This window comes from Phycodurus eques, chromosome 12 (genome assembly GCF_024500275.1).
Source record: "Phycodurus eques isolate BA_2022a chromosome 12, UOR_Pequ_1.1, whole genome shotgun sequence".
Taxonomy (NCBI): domain Eukaryota; kingdom Metazoa; phylum Chordata; class Actinopteri; order Syngnathiformes; family Syngnathidae; genus Phycodurus; species Phycodurus eques.
Genome location: NC_084536.1, coordinates 20,955,576 through 20,977,382, shown reverse-complemented (window position 1 = coordinate 20,977,382; position 21,807 = coordinate 20,955,576). Strand labels below are relative to the sequence as shown.

At 43.1% G+C, this 21,807-nt stretch overlaps 1 protein-coding gene across 1 annotated transcript; it reads right to left on the bottom strand.

Moving 5' to 3' along the window:
• Positions 1 to 6,825: 6,825 nt before the first annotated feature.
• zgc:162707 (UPF0524 protein C3orf70 homolog B) lies at positions 6,826 to 20,133 on the bottom strand. Its single transcript, XM_061692608.1, has 2 exons — positions 19,331 to 20,133; positions 6,826 to 8,487 (listed from the first exon to the last, which is right to left on the bottom strand). The coding sequence occupies exons 1-2, from the start codon at positions 19,512 to 19,514 to the stop codon at positions 7,847 to 7,849; spliced, it is 825 nt and encodes a 274-aa protein (XP_061548592.1). The 5' UTR covers positions 19,515 to 20,133; the 3' UTR covers positions 6,826 to 7,846.
• Between the last annotated feature and the right edge of the window lie 1,674 nt (positions 20,134 to 21,807).

Genomic DNA, 21,807 nt, shown 5'->3' with positions numbered 1-21,807 from the left:
AAGAAAACCAGAATTCCTTATCATTTCCTCCCCCATGTGAACCCCCCCCTCGACAATAATTCAAATCCACCAAGAAACTGGAGGTCTGGTGCAGCCAATCAGCACCCGCTGGCCAAAGGGCTCAGCTGCACTTTACATGCTAATGGTGTTATAGAGGAGGCCCTGGCACAGTACACGGGGCGGAAGGGAGGGGGGCATTGGGTATTTTTGTGGGGGTACTGAGAAATGGCAGTTATGCTACAGTACAGCGAGGCACTCATCAGCCTGGAAAACCGTAGCGATGAAAAACGCATCTGCTGCTCCTCATTGGGTGCAGCCAGCAGGTCCACGTACAATCAGACGCGCCCACCACCGCCACGCTGCTGCTCAGCTGGGGTCACCGCACTCCTTCCCCTCTTAGGAACTTTTCATTTCTTTCTGGCCGGTTTTGTGCATTTGAATTGTAGCATTCATAAATTCTGCATCATCCCCATGTTGGGTTTCTGAAGTACCTCATCCATAATACCTAACCCCAAACCACTAACTTGCCCAACCTTTAACCCCTCCCCACCCTTAACCTAGCCTACCTTAACCATGAGCCTAACCCTAACCCTAATTGTAGCCCAATCCGAACTCAGACCTTAAACCGAACCCCAAAGATAGCAAATCCTAATATGAACCTTTACCCCTCTTCTGACACCTAAATCTGGACCTTGGGACCGATACAGAGTTGTCTATGTCTATGCATCACAAATGTTGGAAATTATAATATTCCAATAGAATCTAACATTGAAAACGTCAGTTCTTGAAAATATGCATATTTTTTTTGGATGCCCAGACATTAGGTACACCATGTAGTATGGCCGTTTTTCCTAACCCTTCCCCTTCAAACCTATAATCCATAATCCTACCCACACCCTAAAACCTCTATCCTTGAGCCTAAACCCCAAATTTAACTCGAAACAAACCCTAACCTTTACCCTAACTGCTCTAACCATACCCAAACCGCTACCATTTACTTTAAACCTAAAATAAACGTAACCCGAGCATACCTTTGAATCCTCATTTATTGATACACATTTGACAGGTAAAATAGGTCAAACTGAACCTAGGTGCTTTTTTTGAAAAATGCCTTTACAGTTAACAGCTATCCTGGTGATTTCAATTTCAATGATTTCTTCTGGGAAATGTGGTCTTGAAATCAGAACGACTTGAAGGCGAATTGAGTTGTACCTTCGGCTGAGGTCTCACTACGAAAGGCTTTATAGGACTGCACCCATTTCCACTTTACTGCTCTGCAGTCGGACCGTGATGTGCTTTTCAGGGTATTTCTCTTGGAGCGCTCTACACGTGAATGGAACGATAAAGCTCACCCTGGGGTGCCATCATAGCAAACATCCCATAATGCACCAATTCTCTTGCAACGCTTGTTTTATGTATTTATTTATTTGGGGTTGACGGGCAGCCGCATTTTGATTTAGACCGCTCACATCTTTATTATTATGTTTTTCTTTCTTCTAGAAGCCATCTGTGTCCAGCTTTGGCTCCTTTATTTTCGAGCAGCCTTTTTTAAAAAAGTATTAAAGCAAAAAGAACAATGTACTGTACAGATGAGCACCATTGCAACACGAAATACACATGAATAGCAGAGATTTATTGTCAATGACGTGTGTAATTTATTTCCGACTTTCTACATTTTTGTCAGATTGAAGTCATTTTGGGTTCTTTATTTATTTTATTTTTGGTAAGTCAGTGAGTAGAAGGCACAAGTATATTTTCCCCTTTGTGGTATGAATGTGGACATAATGGGAAATTCCCTTATTATGTTTAACATCCTGCTAAATGAGAGCTGACCTTCCATTGGGTTGGTTTAGCCTCAATATTGTACTGTACTGTATTGCATTTATAGAATTGAATCCATCCAAATGTATGCAATGCGTACCACAGCGATCCATATTTGCACATATTTCCAGGTCTGTGAGCAGAAGCGGCGATGAAATCGGATGAGGTGCTTCATAAAGATGCCCGACTTGAAGGCCTTTATCTAAGTAGTCACGCAATAATGACACTGGCAACTTTTGCAAGGGAATACTATGCAACCGTGTCCCTTATTCATGATCCTCACGCTCCGAGAGGTCCCTGAACATGACTGGGTAAACAAGACTTTTGGAGTGACCGTGAAGTAATGGTTCACACACACACACACACACATACACGCACGCTGCTGTTTGCAGTGTGCAGAGGGTGGAAGTCAAAGTCACGCTGAAGGAGGGTTAGAATGTGCACAGAATCTCCTTGCTATTTTGGGTCAGACAGTGCAGTGGTGCTCGGAGCTAATGAATATTTGACGTGCGGGGAGCGCGGCGCGGCGCGGCGCTCCCGATGTCAGCTCGGTGTTTATCGAGCTTATCGCAGTACCGTCGCACTCTCAGCTCGGCCACTCACCGAATGCTTATCACGCGCTCGCAGGTGGGCCGCTTCCCGCGCGCGCCACATTAGTCACAAGGACGTTATCATTATTATTATTCTTATTATTAAGAGGCTGTCCGCGAAAATAATTTAAGTCCAAATCCACAGCCCGTGACGTTGGGTTCAGGTAAGAGAGGAAATACTTACGTGCAAGATTTGTACGACATTATTCATAATGATGGTTTGAATTCCTAAATGTTGTTTGTGTGTGTTATAACCTCATATAATCTTTTGTGTTCGTGTAAGAATAAGAAAGTAGACCTCTGATCTCGCCCTCTGATTACACATTTGAGCACACACTTGCTGCTGGTTACGTATGCACACTGCTTTGCGTTCCAACATATCACGGTAGCCTGAATAAGACAAACTACAGAACACTTGGGAATTTAAATAATGACACCGAGCTGTTCTGTAAATGTTGCCATCTGGGGAAGATACATTTTCTGCTCGTGGGCATAGCTAGCTAATTAACTACATGCGATCGCGGTGGAAATGGGCCACATGAGTAATTCGGAATTGCTTCGGATAACCACAGTTCTTATATAGTGATAGAAGGGCGACTCATGCCGGATATCGGAAAAAATCCTGAAAACTGAAATGGTAAAGAAAAACGTTGACTTCGTAGTTCTCAGTCTTAGCACATTCTCAGCAAATATCTTCAAACATGTAGAATCTATTTAGAGACCAATCTCTGAATTCACTTTGGGTCTGTGTAGATTCAATGCAAACGTATTGAGCTTAAAGTTAAACACAACTGAACTGTACTTAGACGATTGTTTCGCATAGCGCTCGTAAACGTTTATTTCTTCAAAACATCTTCTGTGGAGTGTCGCCCATCAATTGGATGCAGCAAATTGTAATGGATGGAAAGAGAAAACCTAACGCGCTGACTTGCATATATGAAAGTGGCGTGAAAAAAACAAACCAAAACTCTGAACAGCTTGTGACTCACGCTGGGCCAATGTGGAGCAGTCCTTGAAGGAACATTTCTGTGTTGTGCATCCTCCCTGTGAAGGTGACTCTGTGATCATAAAAGTATCCTTTGATCGCGTGTGCTCACGTTTGAAGGTGGAAATTAAAAAGAGTTGACACAAAAAAAAAAAAGAAGTGCGGCAGCTCAGAATCGCACCGTCCGTCCTCGGGCCTTACATGAATTTGCATCATTACGCTTTACACTGATTGGCCCTCTCGTGTACTTTCTTCCTCTCTGTTTTCGTCCTCTTCAGCACTTCAGCGCCGAGCAGAAGACAAAATCAACTTAATGGCCACACCACCACCCACCGGATGGATTTGTTTTTCTTTCTTTCATATATGACATCTTTTATGTTTAATACAGAGCAGGGATTTAATTGTAGAAATGCATTTGTCTGGTCATTATAGTAATGTCCTAGTGGTTAGCACGCCTGCCTCACAACTCTGGGGTTCTGATTTCGAATGTCGGCTCGCCCGGTGACCCTAATGAGGACAAGCGCTGGAGATAATGGATGGTTGCATAATAATTGTTGTAGTTTTTGTTGTATTGCTCCGTTGCTCAAAAGGACTCTCAGCCAGAAGGAGGTGTGGTTTAAAAAAAAAGGACTTTGATTTGGATTATTTTATTAATGTTCAAATGTTACGAAAAAACATTGCCTGTACACTCGTGCCTGAAGATACAAGTTTAATTCTGTTGTTAATGTTGTGAAGTGGATTGAATTCACTGCCGCCGTACGTCAAATTTTGACTCTCAAGTCAAAACAAAACTTGACCGAAAGAGGGCTCATAGCTCCAAAATCTCGTAAGTCAGGTCACTCATATCTCAAGGCAAGTCGAAAAAAGGTTTTAGAGTGGTGACAGCTCGGCGCTCTGGAAGAAATGATTCCAAAATTCCAAATGTAATTGATCTCAATGAGGACTTTAAAAAAAATATATATATATATTTTTAAAGACGACTTAATCGAAGTTGAACCAGTGTCACAGAAAAAATAGTAGTGGACCTTTGAGGTGGCATTGTACTGTCGTTTTCCTGGTATGTCACCTGCGTTAGCGTTTCATCCACCAGCAATCTTTTTTTTTCCCCCCGTAAAAATGCCTTTCCATTTTTCCAGAAAATAGTTAACATTTCATCCCGTCTTATTTCCCACCGCCGCACTTGCAGAAAACAGACAATCGATAAGAGACATTGCAGGGGAGGGGTGAAGATAAACGAAGAAAATCAATGCGGCCTCCGAGTCAAGGTGAGAACGTTCTCACGACATGGGCGGACGCGGCAGCTCGTCTCTCTGACGTGTTGTGTATCGTCTTTCCTGATCACTCTGAAAATAGATGCGCGTTATCTTCACGCGTGTCCATTTACAGACGTCCCCTCCTTGGTTTGGTCTGTATCGGGTGAGGAACATGCACACGTATACAGTGGAAGCTAACCCAAACAATTTCCAATAATGTTAAGGCAGAGGTGGGTGGGGAGAGTAGCCACAAACTGTACTCCAGTGAGAATGCTGTTACTTTAAAAACAAAAGTACTATAATAGTAATATCAGTATTCAGTGAAAACACTACTCAAGTACTGAGTAAAAGGTAAGTTTAGATATATTTTTTTTAAAATCCAAGCATGTCAATAGACAAACATTTTAAATGGGAATGTGCAAATTCAGAGTGTGAAGTGTGTTGCATGAAAACTACTCGGACAAGTACAATGTATCCTCAAAATTAAATAAATAACAGCAGTACATTTTTAAAGTAACATTTTCAACTGGCATACAAGTAGACTGTCAAGTTAGGACAAAACGTGTCTTGTTTTTGTTTTTGTTTTTAAGTAACAGTCGCCAAAAGAAGCTAACCACTGAGGTTGAGTTTACACTCGATGGTTCAAGTGACACAATTCTGTTTTATTTTGGTCTCAGGTGGCACAAGGCATCCTGGCAACGTCAATTTAAAAAAAAAATAATAATAATAATCCCTGAACTATGCTAACAAGTATGGCACAATGCTGCCTTTAGAGGGATATTTACTTGTAAATTCTATCAACAAAATACAGACTGGAAGAAAAATGCAGTTTCATTAGTATTTATTGATAAGAAAATAATATGAGAACATTAAACTGTGTTATTGGTAACAACTCAATTTGTGCAAATAGCAGTTTTGCTTGCACCTTGAACATTGTGTGATTTTCAGGTAAATATAAACATGCAAACTGATATTTTTGATGCCATCAGTATTTTGTTTTTAATCATTTCAAATGAATCAGTTAGACTAAACAATTGTTTTTATTTGACTTGACTAATTTCTCAATAATAGGGGGTCCCTTGTGTTCATGTTATATGTTGAACTCTCACATCATATAAATGTATTCAGAATCCTATTTGTCTCTTTCAAATGTGCACCGATTGACATTTGAACAGCCCCATAGCGCACAGCGACGTCAGTGCTAGCCTACCCCGGACGCCGACACCACATTCCTCACAACACACATTCTCGCTCAAAAAGCAAATGACAATGTTGAACTCTCATAGAACTTTCTAGTGTATTGAGAGCGTCCTCGCCTTCAGTCCCACCGAGGCACACCAGCGCTGTTCAATTTCTTGGTGGTTCTTCTAATAGAGGTCATAACAAGTCCTGTTTTGATTTAAGCCCAATTTCTCACAGCGGGCGGATTCGACTGGACCGAAGCTGGCGGCGACGGCGGGTGCTTGTATTTTAGAAGCGAATTCTCGGTCCTCACTGGCAGGCACCGCGTAGGAATGTGCTCGTGTGTAAAATCCTTGATTGTCAAACACGGACCTCCCTGCCTAAACGGTTGGAATAGTGCGTGCGTGGGCGTCGCTAAAGTGCACACAAACGCAGCTTGAAAGGCTCGGCGTGAGAGGTAGCCGGCCTTGTCATTACGATATAAACATTTTTCCACCTGTGTGTGGGTGGCATGGAGCCAAAGCTTTGGTCAGGGAACAAGGAAGGACGCCTGACTGAGCGCTTGACGGGTGCACAAACGCTCATTTTCATCAAGGAAACGCTTGAAATCTCAACGAGTATTAGGACCACACTGAAAAGAAAAGGCATTAATAATGCGAGAATAAGTCCGATTTTTGGGGCTAAAATATTACGATAATAAAGTCCATTTTTTTCACAGAGAAACGGCATATCGTTACAAGTTTCAAGTCATACTTTGAATATAAAATAAATATACAGAGAGGCTGAATTTGAGATAAATGTTGTAATGTTAAGAGAAAAAATGTTACAAAAGTAACTTTATGAAAAAGTTGTGTTTTTGCAAGAAAATAATAGGTCAAATGTTTGCTAACTTGATGGGTGAAAAAACATGAATCTCATTTTCGGAAATTCATGTTGTAATATTGAAAAAAAAAAAAAAAAAAGGGAAAAATCCCAAATGTTACAAAAGTAACTATGGAAAAGTTGTTCGTTTATGAAAATAGAGTTATGCTTTTACAAGAAAATTAAAGGTAAAATGTCTAAACTTTATCGGCAAAAACAAAACAAAAAAATCAGAATTTTATGTTGTAATACTGCATGCAAGGAAAAAGTCACATTTTGCAAAAAAAAAAAAAAAGTCCGTTTTACAAGAAAAGTAACTACGAAAAAGTTAATGTCACAAATGAAAAAAGTATTTGTTGAACAAAAACGTCCTAACATTATGAGAGCCAAATCTGAATCTCTAAAAGCTGTCATACATATGTTTCAAGAAAGTCTTAGTTATACGTCGGACAAAAAAATGTAACTGTATAATCTATAATCTCTATAATTCTAACTCTATAGCTCTATAATTATTTTGTTCTTTATTTTTTGCAAAACTAAAGTTCTGTTATCGTGAAGGGTCAAAAGAAGAATTAAGTCTGATTATTAGGAGTAGAAAAGTATACCTGCATTAAGATTGTTGAGGAAGTGACACTCAATTGTGATCGCGTCACCGTTAACGTGTGTGTCCCTGAGAAAGAACAACACACACAAAAATCTCTTTTCTTGTTTTGTTACAGTCCATCATCAACCACAAAAAAGTGTTTTTAGAAAAAAAACAAAAACTAATATTGAATGATGTTACAATGTTTAGGTTTGTGTTGAATTGCGGACCTTAAAAATATGACTATTTTTCAACTATTACGTTCTCATAGTTTTTTGTTTTCAGCGTGGCCCCTCCCAATCCTTTTGTACTTTCACCTTGCTTTTGTCCTTCGCATTTTCCGTCGTGTGCTATTTGGTCCACCGGGCGTGTGCTTGACACGCTTGTGCTTCATCTTTGTGTCCTGTTTGGTCGAAAGTAGTAGAAATTCACTCCATGCAGGGAAACGCGTGAAGAGGAAAACAAACGAGACAAAGCCCCCGCCCATGTTCTCCATAAGGAGGTTTGATCCTCCGGGCTCATCTCGGGTAAATCCTCAGGCGCTTCTGTCGGTACTTAGTTGTCGCTCGGTTTAGACAGTCGTTTCGATCTTTTCGATGATCTCGATGGTAGACTTGGAGGGAGAGAGCAGGGAGCTGTCGTCCTGATCCCACAGGCTTCCGGGACTGGAGTTTTCGTCCGTGCTCAGCTCGTCGTCCTCCCGCTCGCTCTCGTCCTCGCAGGATTCCATACAGTGCAGGCCCAGCGCGTTGATGCCGGAGTCCTCGGAGCTGGACGGGGACGAGCGGTGGTCCATTTTGGGACCCTTGACTCTGTCCAGGGGGCAGGCGTGTTTGTGTTCACTGCGCACGCCCCGGGCGGGCGGCGGCGGCGCGGCCGTGACGGCGGGTCGCGGCTGAGGGGGGTCGCGAGGTGCGGTGGGAGTGGGGGGTCGGGGCGGTTCGGGCAGCGCGGGGGGCAGAGAGCGCTGCACGTAGCACATCTTCCCGTTGATGCGCTTCACCACGTAGTCGTCCACGAAGAGGTCGGCGATCACGCAGTACTTGGGGGACTCCAGGTGAGGGGGCGAGCGGAAGCAGGGCGCCAACTTGAGGAAGCGCTCGGCCAGGGAGACCGACAGGTCCACGGTGCTGCTGTACTCGCTGGCTGCGGGGGGCACCGCTGTGCTGGGCAGCTGGCACACGTTGGTCATGGGTTGGTACACGTACTTGCCTGGAGGAGGACCAGCGAGACATCTATTAGCCATCTTTAGCATTTTTGATGCTTAACTCACAATGCAACAAGGTTTCCAAAAAGAAAGAAGTGCCTGTCACATGCTGCAACTTCACCCTGAGTACAACACACCAAGAATTTTGAAAATCGGACAAATTAATTTCTCGATGTCGGGAAAAACGTTTTTTTTGGTAGTATTGCCTCTTTAAAATCTGGTCCCCCCCCAAAAAAACGCCTTCAAATTAGAGTAAAACAGCCTAACGCCATTATTTCTCAACATATCTCCGCCACCCTTTTGTTTCGCCTGCAACTTGGGGAACCCCTTCTCCCATTGGCTGACAAGTTTCAGTTAAAAATATCTACCAATATTCCGAGGGGTTCTCTAAGTCATGATTTTGTGAGTAAATACACATTGATAGAAAAAAAATAAGTTGCACTTTCACAAGTGTAATCTTACATGGATTGTCCTATTTTTCTGAGGAAATATGCATACTTTTACAAGAAAAAGTTGGAAGATACCACTGTATTTTTTAATTTGAAAATAGTTGAACTTTTATTAGTGGTAAAAAAAAAAAAACCTAATGTTATGAGAATTAAGTACCTCCACAAGACAGAAAGTATTCATCTCACAGAAGTGTCAAACGTCAGAGCAACTTTTATGAGAAAGAAGTTGTACAAAAATGTACTGTAAGAAACAATCAATTTTACAAGGACATAATCAAAGCTGTCATTACATACATATGGTGCGGTCATAATGTTAAAAAAAAAAAAAAAGAAAAAGTTTAGTTTCCAGTGGAGAGTCCAAATATTCCGACTAGCTCTCAGTGCTACACTACTGCAAACCCAATAAACTAAACTGAAATGATGAAGTGCCTTGACCTCTCTGACAGTGTTATCTTTGTGACGGCAGAACACTTGCCACGACTCTCGTATCGGATCTGGTTATATCGCGCAAGCGGTCGTAACGTTATGTACCGTATACCCACGGAATGTTTCGCTTCAGCGCGGCCTGGAAATTGCCCTCGGACGTGAACGTGTGCGAGCGAGCACGGCGTCGGAAATGACCGGATGCACGGAGGAGCTCGCGGAGACGCTCGTCAGCTGTGCGGCCAGGAAAGCGAGGGCGCTGACATTTTGTTTAAGTGGCTCCCCTGAGAGGACCAGACTACACAAGCTGACAAGCCCCCGTCCGTCTCTTCCTCTCACGCTGTATGTACAGTGGATATGTAAAAAGTCGACACACCCTTGTTCAAATGCAAAGTTGTTTGTGATATTTCTACCACTAACCCATTACATTCAAACTCCTGATGAATGAGAGTTTGAGTATGTTAGTGACGGACTATGGCGCATTCTGACTTACAAAAAAAAATTCACGTTATGTTACCACAGTAGGAAGGAACAGAACTTCCTCATAAACCAGGCTCCGCTGTAAAACATACGGTTTAGCTTGAGTATTTTTGGTAGACGCACCGAGCGCATGTGGGGATATCCTAATACGAAATCCACAGGCATACATTTAATGAGGCAATCTGCCCTAAAGAGTTGAAACCAGAAGCTACTGCGCTTCTCAAAAACAACGAGGCACGTAACACAATGTCACAAGTGTGAGAGGGCAGCGTACGCTCTTCGACACCTCCTGTGTGTTTTGCACCGACAGCCGGCCACATTAAGCGCTGGACGAAGGTCGCAGCCCTGAAGAGCCTTTCATCATATTCTAAAATGCCAGCGCCTGAAAGCAACACAATCACAAGGGGGGGATGATGAAAGGCATTGTGGGGGATGTAGGAGATGTAAACGAGGCCGGTCGGCACATGAAAAACGGGGAAATTACGGCTCCTCATTACAAAAATCTAATCACGATGCAGGATGCATAAAAGGTAAGGAGGTGACTCGTTCCCGAGGTAATGAACCTTGTCAGTGGGGAGGAAAAAGCAAACAAAGATATGACAACAAAAAGACACAAGATAATTACGATATTTATGAGGCGGCTCAGATTCATCCATTATTTTGTGTATTTACAGGCGAGTATGGGACGAGGATTTGGCAAAAAATTAAAAATGTATGTCGAAAATGAGCAATCATTGACTGTTCTGAACTCTTCTCCCCTTTCCTCAATTGTTATATAACAATTATTTTTGCAATCAATTCCACACAACTGACTCAATTCTTAAAGAAGTCACAGCATCAAGGAGAACATTTTCCAGCATCGGCGTGTAGATGGGGGGGGGGGGAAATGTGTTTTTTATTTTTTTTATTTAGTTTTTGTCCTTTAAATAATGTCTCAGTAATCATCTTACCGTGTCAACATTAAACAGCAGAATTTCAGTGTAACTTCTTACATCATACTTCTCCCTGTACACAGAAATTAGTCGAAGCAAAAATGTCTGCCTCGCGGCAATAAAAAATGTTAATAAAAGCATTTTTGCAGCGCCCGGAACCATGTTGACCGCACGGACATTTGTTGCAGAAAGTTGCAGTGTTGGGCCAGTGAAAAACATTGGCAAAAATGACAGAAGAGCATCTGTAAGTGATTTTTACGACATTATTAGATCTGTAATGTACACACAACATGATGTATGAGTTAGATGAATGGTAGTTACCGTTTTTTTTGTTTGTTTTTGTTTTGTTTTTTTACCTAAAGTCTAGTGCGCCAATGCTAATCATGAATGCCAATTGTTTAGCAAAGGCTGATTTTGTTGTCTCAAATTCTGTACAGCGTTTATACGTGACTCAGTAACGACAGAGGTCCAGCCCTCACAAATGAGAATAAAATGCATGTTAGGAAAATTATTATTATTATTATTTTTTTTTTGTGGGGGTGCAGTGATTACACAACAAATTATCTATAGGGTAATCGAGTCTAAAACGATTTGATAGTGACAGCCCTAATTCTTAGTACGGATAATGAGGCTGATGGGAAGGTGAAAGAAGGCAACCCCTTCCTGAGCGTTGAAGACAGCTTCTTCCTCTCGCATGCTTTGCCTGCTCTCTCCTGAGCGCTGGCAGAGTATTAAATGGCGAAGCGCCTCTGTGAATAACACGTACACCCTCTTTCATCTCGCAGAGCTTCATGCCGCCCATGTTTGTGCTCGCCCGAAAAAAATGCAGCCGGACGGAGAACGTGCCTAGCTCGACGAGCTCAGATTGTCCTTTCAATGTTGGCTTGCTTTGAAGTAAAAAAAAAAAAAAAAAATCTTTAGCAAAGCAGACTGCGTGAGAAGAAACAAATATTTCACCGGATGATGTTATGTTTCACAGTAAAGTGCTGGTCTCTGCTCATTCTGTCTTGCAGCTGGGCAGAGAACACAGAGGTTCAGATTTCACAAAAAGGGGAAGGTCTGTGAAAGGACTTGTTTCCTGTCTCATGATTCCACGCAGCCCTGCAAGTTCACCACATGTCGACACAATAGGCGCATGGATTGAGTAAACGTTCCTTCTGACCGGGAAGACGTCACCCCCCCTACGCTGAACGAGAGCAACAACGGGCCTTTGTCACTTTGAACAAAAGGAGAACAAAAATATAGCTTGGGTGTTGATGGTCTGCTGATCTGCAAATCTTTTTTTTTTTTTTTTTGACTTGAAATAGCAGGAAAACCATTGGCAGGACAGAGTAATAACATGAGCGGTAGCTTTTGCCTTGTTCCAGCGTCTGGACCACTATGATAAATTAAGAAACGGCTAGAATTAGTGCCACATTAATGGAACTTTGCTTTTTCAAATTAGGGCAATAACAGATATTTCAACATAATTTTTGCGCACTTCACAAAGCAACATTAGTCAGAGTCCTACTGTACTGTATTGATCTTTTAATAGCGGCCGCAGCCCTGTGGTGCTTCTGGAAAGATCAATCAAAGAAGTCTCTCTTTGGATTTATTCACAACTATGAGGGTAACACGCCAGACTGCTGCTCACAACCACAGACGTGCATATCACATATCATCGCTGTCTGCTAAAAAGCCCGCATAATTACAGTAAACATATCGAGGAGAGAAAAAAAAAAAAAAAAGACTTCCAGGCCATAAATATAAACTAATCAAATGAAAAAGAGTATGTCAGTAACTGAACATGAAGATGTATTCTTACACCACTGCGGGCCGTCCTTAACCTCAGAAAGTCGTAAGCGGGTACCGTCGTAAACTGACTGACTGACGTCACTTTGACGACCACCGCACGTTTTTCCTCATTTTGTTCTCTCACCCCCATCCCCCACCGCCCCCACGATACATTGTGATACGTTTTCCGGTTCCTCCTCTCCAACAGTGTTTGATATGTGAGCGTAAAAGACGGGATGCGGTGGTATCGGAATACTTGTCGTGCAGTGTTGCCGCTGTCTGAGCGAGATACGGCAAGATTTTATGGCAGTAGTCTGACCTCCGTGGCTCTCGTCTTTTGCGGCTCGCGTGACGACATGGTTGAACAGGCGAGCCAGCTGCCCATTAGTGCATCAATGTGTGTGTGGAGATGAAACGCTATATAAGTGGAGTCCAAAAACATTGTGACTAAAACTAGAATAAAATTGAATTGAATTTTCGTCAACTAAACCTGGACTAAATATGTATTCTTTCTGCCACTGTGCAGACTAGATAAATGTAATGACTGAAATGTGACTAAACGTAATAAGCAATTCCGTCGACAAGACTCAAATTGACACTAAAATTAAAATGGCTGCCAAAAACAACTGTTACAGACACCCATTATTACATGAACGTGGTCATGAATCCACTTTAACTTCACAATATAAATGGCAATATTCCATTCACTCATATTACTATGCAGGCTTGTTCAGGGAAGCCTATCCCTATTTGCCACAATGGGATTTTGCCACTAAATGCTATGTTTTGCCATTATGTCAATCAGTTATAAAGTTAGAGTGGAATACGTTCCTAAATTCACAGACAAAAAACATTTTCAGGTGACGAGAGAATGATTTTTAAGTAATTACAGTGCTTTACTTTTCATATTAAAAAAAAAAATCAATTCTTGTTAGAAGACGCTGACGTGCACATTATGAGTTAGATCGAGCTTAATCGGAATACTTATTACTTTGTGGCAGTTGAGTATCAAGCAGCTTAATGATGCATTGACACAAGTTCATGCTAATCAAATGCACATCTGGGCATTTCAAATTATCTCTTCAGTTTCACAAAAGTACAAAAATTGGAGATGAAGGAGCTTACTGAGCAGACTCATTAGGACTTTGATTTTCGGCTTTATGAGTAATTACCTTGCCTGGTGATTGTAATCGGTTAGCAGAGGGGGGAAAAAGGCCTTCGGAGCCGCTGGTTTTATTGTGGCTGTGAGCAACATTTCTCATCAGACATGACATATTGACGGGGACACGAAGCACACCTAATTATGACTAACGAGAGGCTCGGACTGATGTTGTCAGCGGCTGCTGAACGGCCGCGTTCACCTCTGTCCGATTTGACTCTACCTCATTTTCTCAGTGTAATGCTACAGCATGGCGACAGCTGCGTGCAAATCGGCGAAAGGTACCACACACAATCCCCTGCTGTTTGCATGAAAAGTGTCTTTGCAGAATGCAAATCCTTGCAGTGCAGTGCCAGTTTACCATAAACTCTGTACTGCCCCCAAAAAGCGTGACAATTTCAATATTTGGCGTTTGATCAAGTGCTGAGTGAAGTCTATCCTATTTACACGCACTGTATATAAATTGACCTTTTCTGATTTGTTTGTCTGGAAATGTTTTTTTTTTTTTTTTTTTTTTTTTTATACAGAGATTGTCATATCCATGCAGGATTATCTACAGTTTAAGTAGATTCAGTCCAAAACACATAGTAGGGAAGATGAAGCCCTTTATCTCTTTTCAACTCTGTATTATTACACGACACAGGGAAGGTAGTGTATGCAGCTCTACTTTTCTCTCCGGGTGTCCTGGTTCTGCCTGATACAATCGTCTAAGCGGGTTTAGTCCGACTGTAGTGCATGATTTTGCTGAAAGACAGAAATCCATTAGGTACATTATGTTACGGCTGGCTGGTTCCTTTTATTTTGTTATACCGGAAACAAGCCCAAATTAAATGATGGCTACAAGGCACTTTTTGGGTTATCCAGCAGCACCAGGTTAGCAACCGATTAATATTTTAAAGCGAAAAGGAGGAGCAAGACGATGTTGAACAGACATGGGTGGGAATAATTCATTCCGGGCGTGGCTTGCGATTATCACAGGAAAATGATTCGTAACTCTTATGTCCTGATCAGATCATTTCAAATCACAAGGCAGGCACATCCTGTACCTCGCAATCCGGAAGATTACATTGTGCACACTTTAAACCCTGACTAGCGGCTGCCGATCGAATAGTGATTGTGCTCTGCGCTGATCTGTGCATTTCCGGAGCAGCCGCAGACGGGATAAACCGAGGAGACGGACAGCCTGTCAGGTTGAGGCTAAGCCGTGAAGATTCGGGCAGCGGTGTCAAAGTGTCAGGACGAGAGTGAAGAAAGAGTCTGAGGAATGAGGGGAGTGAAAATTCCCCTGGCATTTCTATGTGAGCGAGAGAAAAATGCTGACCTTTAAGCGGAGCACTGCACGCCGTCAATAAAAGATATCGCGTGACTCCGCTGCTTGTCAGGAAAAGTCAATGCATCTTACTGCCGTCTGAAAAACTCATGATAGATGGAAGCACAACCTAATACTAGTTTTCCTCAAATCGTGGCCTCCACTTTAATAGATGCCATGCCCCAGTTAATGGCTTGCTGTGTTGTCCATTTGAATCATCCATCCATCCATTTTCTGAGCCGCTTCTCCTCACTTGGGTCGCGGGCGTGCTGGAGCCTATCCCAGCTGTCATCGGGCAGGAGGCGGGGTACACCCTGAACTGGTTGCCAGCCAATCGCAGGGCGCATACAAACAAACAACCATGCGCACTCACATTCACACCTACGGGCAATTTAGAGTCTCCAATGAATGCATGTTTTTGGGATGTGGGAGGAAACCGGAGTGCCCGGAGAAACCCCACGCAGGCACGGGGAGAACATGCCAACTCCACACAGGCGGGGCCGGGGATTGAACCCCAGTCCTCAGAACTGTGAGGCTGACGCTCTAACCAGTCGGCCACCGAGCCGCCCCATTTGAATCAAATAACTTAAAATAGACGCCTGCAATTCTCCCCTCTGGAAAATAAATATAGGGTGACTACAGACCTTTACTATGACTAATGCTTCCGATGACCACAATGTAGGGTGTCCCAAAAGTCACTGCACACTTCCTATTTTTCTATTTCATTTCAGGTACTATATCATTTGGACAGACGTGAGGTCATCAGCATTTGACAGCTCAAGCTTTGCAGTTTTTGCAATCATAAGCCCATGGCTCGTCAATTGACATTGGAGCAGTGTTGCCAAATTGCCATTGGGCGAGACGTTTTTCTGTCCTCGACTGCAGTTTAAAGCCAGTTTGAGAAACTTTATGGCCACCACACTGCTCCAATACCTAGTACAATTTAAGCTATCTGTGGCAAGTTTCTCCAAACAGGATCTGTTCTTGACAAACCACGCAGTCGGCTACTACCACCACTGTTGAAAACATTGAACTCTAAGAGCAGGCGTTCACGCAAAGCCAGGGAAAGTCTATCGAGAAGGCTTCACAGGAGCGCAACATCAACAAAAGCTCGCGTTAGCTTTGGAGAGTCACGAAGCTTTACCTGTACCTACTTCAGTTTGTTCAAAGGCTTCAATCGGAACATTCTGATGCTCAACAATGTGAAGTCAGTCTGGGTGAAGCTTTAAATCGCTCTCCGAAAGATCTGCGGAATGGAGCTTTTGCTGATGCTGAGTTCCAGTGCAGTCATCCAGATAGCCTTCCTGGCTTTGCGGGAACGCCTGCTCTAGAGGTTTGCTGTTTTCATCATTAGTGGTAGTAGCAGGCCTACCGATGCTTGGTTTGTAAAGAACAGATCCGGTTTTGAGAGAAAAAAAAAAAGTGGCTTGCATAGTATTTTTCATGGAACAGCGCTGACATTAACATTATAGATGATTAGAGTAAGTCATTTACTTACATTTTTTTTTTTTTTTTTTAAATCACTGACGGTAGAGGTCCACTCAACTGACTTCTAAGCAGGCGAGTGTGGGTTCATTTTGCACTCAGTGTGAATGTGGGTGTGAATAGCTTGTCTATATGTGCCCTGTGATTGACTGCTGACCAGTCCAGGCTGTAGTCTGCTTGGTACTGTTTGAAGCTGAGTAGATAAACATCCCCCCAGCCACAATACAAGGAAATGAGGTACCGGTACTGACCCTAACCCTAGTTCTATTCAAGTGCAATAACTTGTCTGCGCACGCAGTGAGACTCATTCATCCCAAGCACTATAAAAACAAGTCAAATGGAGTTTAAGTAGGATGCAAAGCCTAAAATAGCTCGAGTAAACTCTACTCAAACAGAGGAACTAGCCGCCCTTGTCAAGGACTACTTTAGACTGCGTAATGATACACATTTTGCTTTGTTATTCTGCCGAGTGTCTGCAGGGGCAAAATGGTGTAGGTGGGACTGACTCAAGCTGCAGCGAAATGAGAGAATGAGTTGTGACTGAGAGGCTCAGGGAATCGCGCATTCACATTCATTTTTTAAAAAATATTTCCGTGATGAAAAATCTAATGATTTGTGGCGAAAATTTCTTCCAATTAACCTGCAGCAAATATTCGCAGGGAATTCATTTTCAATGTGTGCAGTTGTGTTACCAAGCACTTTTAGAGTATTGGTTATTCATTCATTCAGTCATTCATGCATGAAATATAAACCAATCAGTCCAAAGATCGCTCACAGGATTCACACCTATGGACGATTTCGAGTCTCCCATGGCCCTAACATGCATGATTTTGGAATGTAGGAGGTAGTCAGAGTATCAGGAGAAAACCCACACAAGCCCGGGGAGAACACGCCAGAGGCGGTATACACATCCAATCGCAACCTGTGTGCCCACAGAGGATTTGAAAAGTTACAGTTTCTTATTTGAAATAAAGCAATAAAGTAGTGATTAGATTTGGAATGTGGAACGAAGGCAGAATACCCGGAGAAAACCCACACGCACGGGGAGCCGCGATTTGAACCGCTCGACTGTGAGGCAATCTAATGAGATTAGATGTTTGACACTGTCAGAGCGTAATCAATAAGAATGTATGTAAAGGAATTATTTTAGATACAAACCATTTTACAATGGCACGTAGTTACAGTATATGAATAGCTCCGTGGCAGTATGAAAAGCCACACGAATGTCAGGGGTTGCCATGTTCTACGTGCACTATCGAAAGAGATTACATGCTTGACTACACCGTCATAGAGGTATTATTATAAAAATGGATTATTGTGCGTGTGCAAAAAAATCATAGAGAAGGGACGGAGCAGAGATTCGTACCGTGGACCTCTCGACTGTGAGGAGACGTGCCTGATCACTGTGCTACCTGATGATTGAAATATTAATGGTATTTTATGGGTCATCTCAGTTTACTTTGAGAAGTGCAACCTGATTGTTTTCTGGAACTTTTCCAGTACATACTGTCTGTCCAACAATACAATACAATACAAAATTGGAGGACAGCCTGTGGGACAGATATGGTCATAAACTACCAAGCATTTCTAGTTGCAAAGGCATCCTTTTTGTTACCTTTTCACTGACTCGCTTCCCAAAACACAGTGGTACCTCGACTTACAAGAAACCCGATTTACGAGCTTTTCTAGATATGAGCTGTCGCTCGGTCGATTTTCTTTTTTAGTCATGAGTTACAAGCGCTAGATTATGGCAGCGAACTTCATAACAAGCAGCAGTTTGGCAGCTAGTGAACGATTCTTAAAAAAAAAAAATAATGTTCAAGCTGTTTATTGCCACTCCCAGCTGACGTTTACTGTATAACTAAACTTGAAACAGAGAATGACATGTTTCATATTGAACCAAATTGCATAACTTTGCCTTATGAAAATATTGTAACTTAATGCTAATACACAATGCAAAATGCCATAGATGGGCTAATGAAACTAGCAATGATGTTGTAGTAGTCCTACAACCCACCAGCAACACATGTAGACAGATGATATAACAATACTCACAGGCATATTTACTTACTCTGCAAAAAAAAATGAAAATATTGACTGCAGTTTACTTGCGACAGTCTCTGTGTTACACCATCTAAGCTAAGTTTATTATATCTGTCTGTATTATAGTGCTCCCATTTTCTAGAGCTCTAACTACGCTCATAGGGTCGAGCGTGTGCTGGAGCCTATCCCAGCTGACTTTGGATAAGAATCGGGGTGCGCCCTGAACTGGTCGCCAGTCAACAGCAATCCAGAGAGACAAACATAAACAAACACACAATTCCACTCACCTCAGGACAATTTATAGTCTTCAATGAACCTAGCTTGCATGTTTTGGGAAACGTGGAAGGAAGCCATACTACGCAGAGAAAAGCCGCACAAGCATGGGGCCTCAACCTCAGAACTGCACGCCGCCCACCCATTGAACTAAAGCTTGAACTCATGATGGAAAAACTGCTTATTCAAGTTTTGTCATTACTGTATGTTTTATAACGTGCAATATGTAGAGTGCTACTATATTTGTGTAATCAAAAAACATGCTATATATATATAATTTTTTTTTTTAGCTGTTGTTTTAGGGGGCTAGCATTACTATTGGCATTTCCATTCATTTCATGGTTTGAGTTGCGAGCGTGGCCACTGAACGAATGGCACTCTTAAGTCGAGACACCACAGTAAATTCCCGGAGCTCCCTTGGCATCGCCAAATGAAACGCACAAGTATTATCGTTCGTAAAAGCCTCACGAATCTCAACGGTTGCCGTGTTCGTGAAACCGAATGAAGCGAAGAAGAACTCACAGTGGCACCATCCCAGGTGGCAGCACCAGTGCAGCTTGAAGCACTTTCCGTGGGTGTGCGTGGCGCAGATGGAGAGTCCGTCACACGGCAAGAAGTCGGGTCTCCCCGCGCAGCTTTTGGCCAAAGCCTGCGCCTCGTCCAACTTCTCACTCCTCGGACACTTTGGAGCTCCGGAGGCGGCCATAACAGCATCGCCCGAACTTCACTTCCCGCCCCCTCGCCCCCCCCCCCCCAAAAATATAAAGAACACAACACTTTTGGGGAGACAACAACTATAACATGACCGCGACGGAGCACCGCGGTGGGCGGTCGAGGTCCACTTGGGAAGCCTGCCCGGGGAGGAGGCTCCTCAGCCGGGGGTGGGGTGGGGTGGTGGTAGTGAAGCCGACGACGGCGACTCGCTAAGGAGGACCGGTCCGCCTTCACTTAAAGGCGGCGGGCGACATAAAAACACACAAAAAAACGGGCGAAGCTCGACGGGCGAAGGGTGTTGTGTTCCTCAAAGGCTCCCAGGGTGGCGTTCCCTCGCGGTGCTTGTGTGTGCGAGGAGCTCGTCGTCACTCGTACCGGCTCAACTTCGTCACGCGGCGGGGAAACAAACCACACACAAAAAGATAAAAAAAATAAAAACCACCGCCACGGCTAAAAAGGGAAAAGAATGGAGAGAGGCGCCCTCCCACTCGAGCGGCTGCTTACACAACGAACACGCTCGTGGGGCGTTTGGAGCCGTGGAATATGAAGTCGTAAGGCGGTCGCTTGCGGAGGATGTGGCCGGCCGCTCGGTGGCAGCACCCCACGGCTGCTCCTCCGCGGTGGGCGTGGGATTGGGAACGCTCAGGCATGTAAAAAAAAAAAAAAAAAAAAAAAAAAAGGGGGGAGTTCCTGTTCGGCTGAGTCAGCACAAGCAGAGGGTTTGTATTCCGAACACTGGGATTACTGCTCTAAACTGCATTCGTACGAATGAGTTCATAAATCCATCAGCAGTGGTTCAACATGTGTGCCTCACAGTCCTGAGAGTCGGGGTTCGAATCTCGTGGCATTTGCTTGTTCGCCCCATTCTTGCGGACTGAAGTGGTGCCTTTAAAGTGGTTGAAATGCACAGTCAAAAATTATTCCCCCCATAATGATGTATTATGTTCCATTAAAGTTTCACCTTTCTGGCTTGAAACAAGAAAACATTTTTTGTCCAATATTTGCAAACAGAAATATGCCGACATCAGTCTTATAAACCATGGCGAAAGCTAAGCGTGGTCAATCTGAAATCTCATTGGTTAAAAAAAACAAAAAACACCCCTTTGTAATAGTGGGAACATGTCATGGGCCAGCACGCCTGATACTGAAGGCCCTGGGCAGATGACACTGGAAGATGGACAGCCAAGAGAATGGCTATGAAATGAGGATAATAGACTGCTGAAAGTAAATTACTATAATGAATGATGAATGAGCTTTCATCACCATGGCAACCGGCCGCGCTAGGGCTCATGATAATGAGTAATAAGAATAAGTGATAATGTTCAATCGAATTTTCAGTAAAGCTCTTATGTTGCGCAAATGTGTGTACAGCTAGGAATATGGCATCGGATGTACATTCAATACAAAGTGATTTATCATGAAAAATGAAGTTGGCTATCTCAGCGCGGGGAATCTGGGAAATGGTTACAGATGTTGAGCGGTTCGTGCAATTCAAGATTAAACACCAGATTGTGTCCTGAGGGGTTATTACAGGCCACAGTTGCACTCCTTTTTTTTCCTTTTTACTTCAGTGCATGTGAGTTTTACATTTTTAATCAACTCAGACTCACGAGCTGAGACTCAACTTGACAGGATGTCCGCCTTTTTGTGCTGCTCTCTTTCATCCCTTACATTGCATGCCGCTCAAATCGGCATCCAACCCTGCGCCAGTCAGATGAGGCTTACGGTGCGCCAACTGCACAAGTTACATTGTAATCTTTGCGGTGTAATCGTCGGATTTAGATGCCCGCCTCCATCCCCAAAGAGATAAAAGTCAAAGAACCACCATTTACAATGATATAAAACATGCAAAGGCCCTAAATCCTCACGATTAGGAGAGAGAGAAAAAACGAGGATTCATTTCTGCAAGAAAAAAATGTGCCTAAAGTAATAAATGGGATGTAGCTACAAAATAGTCTTTTGGGGCAACCAATTTTGAACTGAAGCCATGTTCAAGGTGTATAGTGGATTAAGGAACACTAGACTAAAATTTCCCCCTTTCGGCCAATAAAAGCTAGCTCAGCGGCAGTTCTTCAATAAAATACGGTATTTCTTCAAATAGTGGCTTTCGGGCTAATGGATTCCGGTGTGTTGAATGAATAAGCACCGCACTTAAAATAATAGGTGGTGCCAATAGGTGGCTGTAATTACCTTTACTGTGATTGATTCCACCATACGGGTAATTTGCATCAGTTACCACAATACACCGCCTGCAGATGTGGCATCTGTAACGCTGACATTTGCAA

Coding starts and splice junctions, on each gene's coding strand:
- zgc:162707 (XM_061692608.1), bottom strand. CDS start 19,514: ATGGCCGCCTCCGGAGCTCCAAAGTGTCCGAGGAGTGAGAAGTTGGAC. Junction 8,488..19,330: donor CCACCTGGGATGGTGCCACT/GTGAGTTCTTCT, acceptor GTCCTCCTCCAG/GCAAGTACGTGTACCAACCC.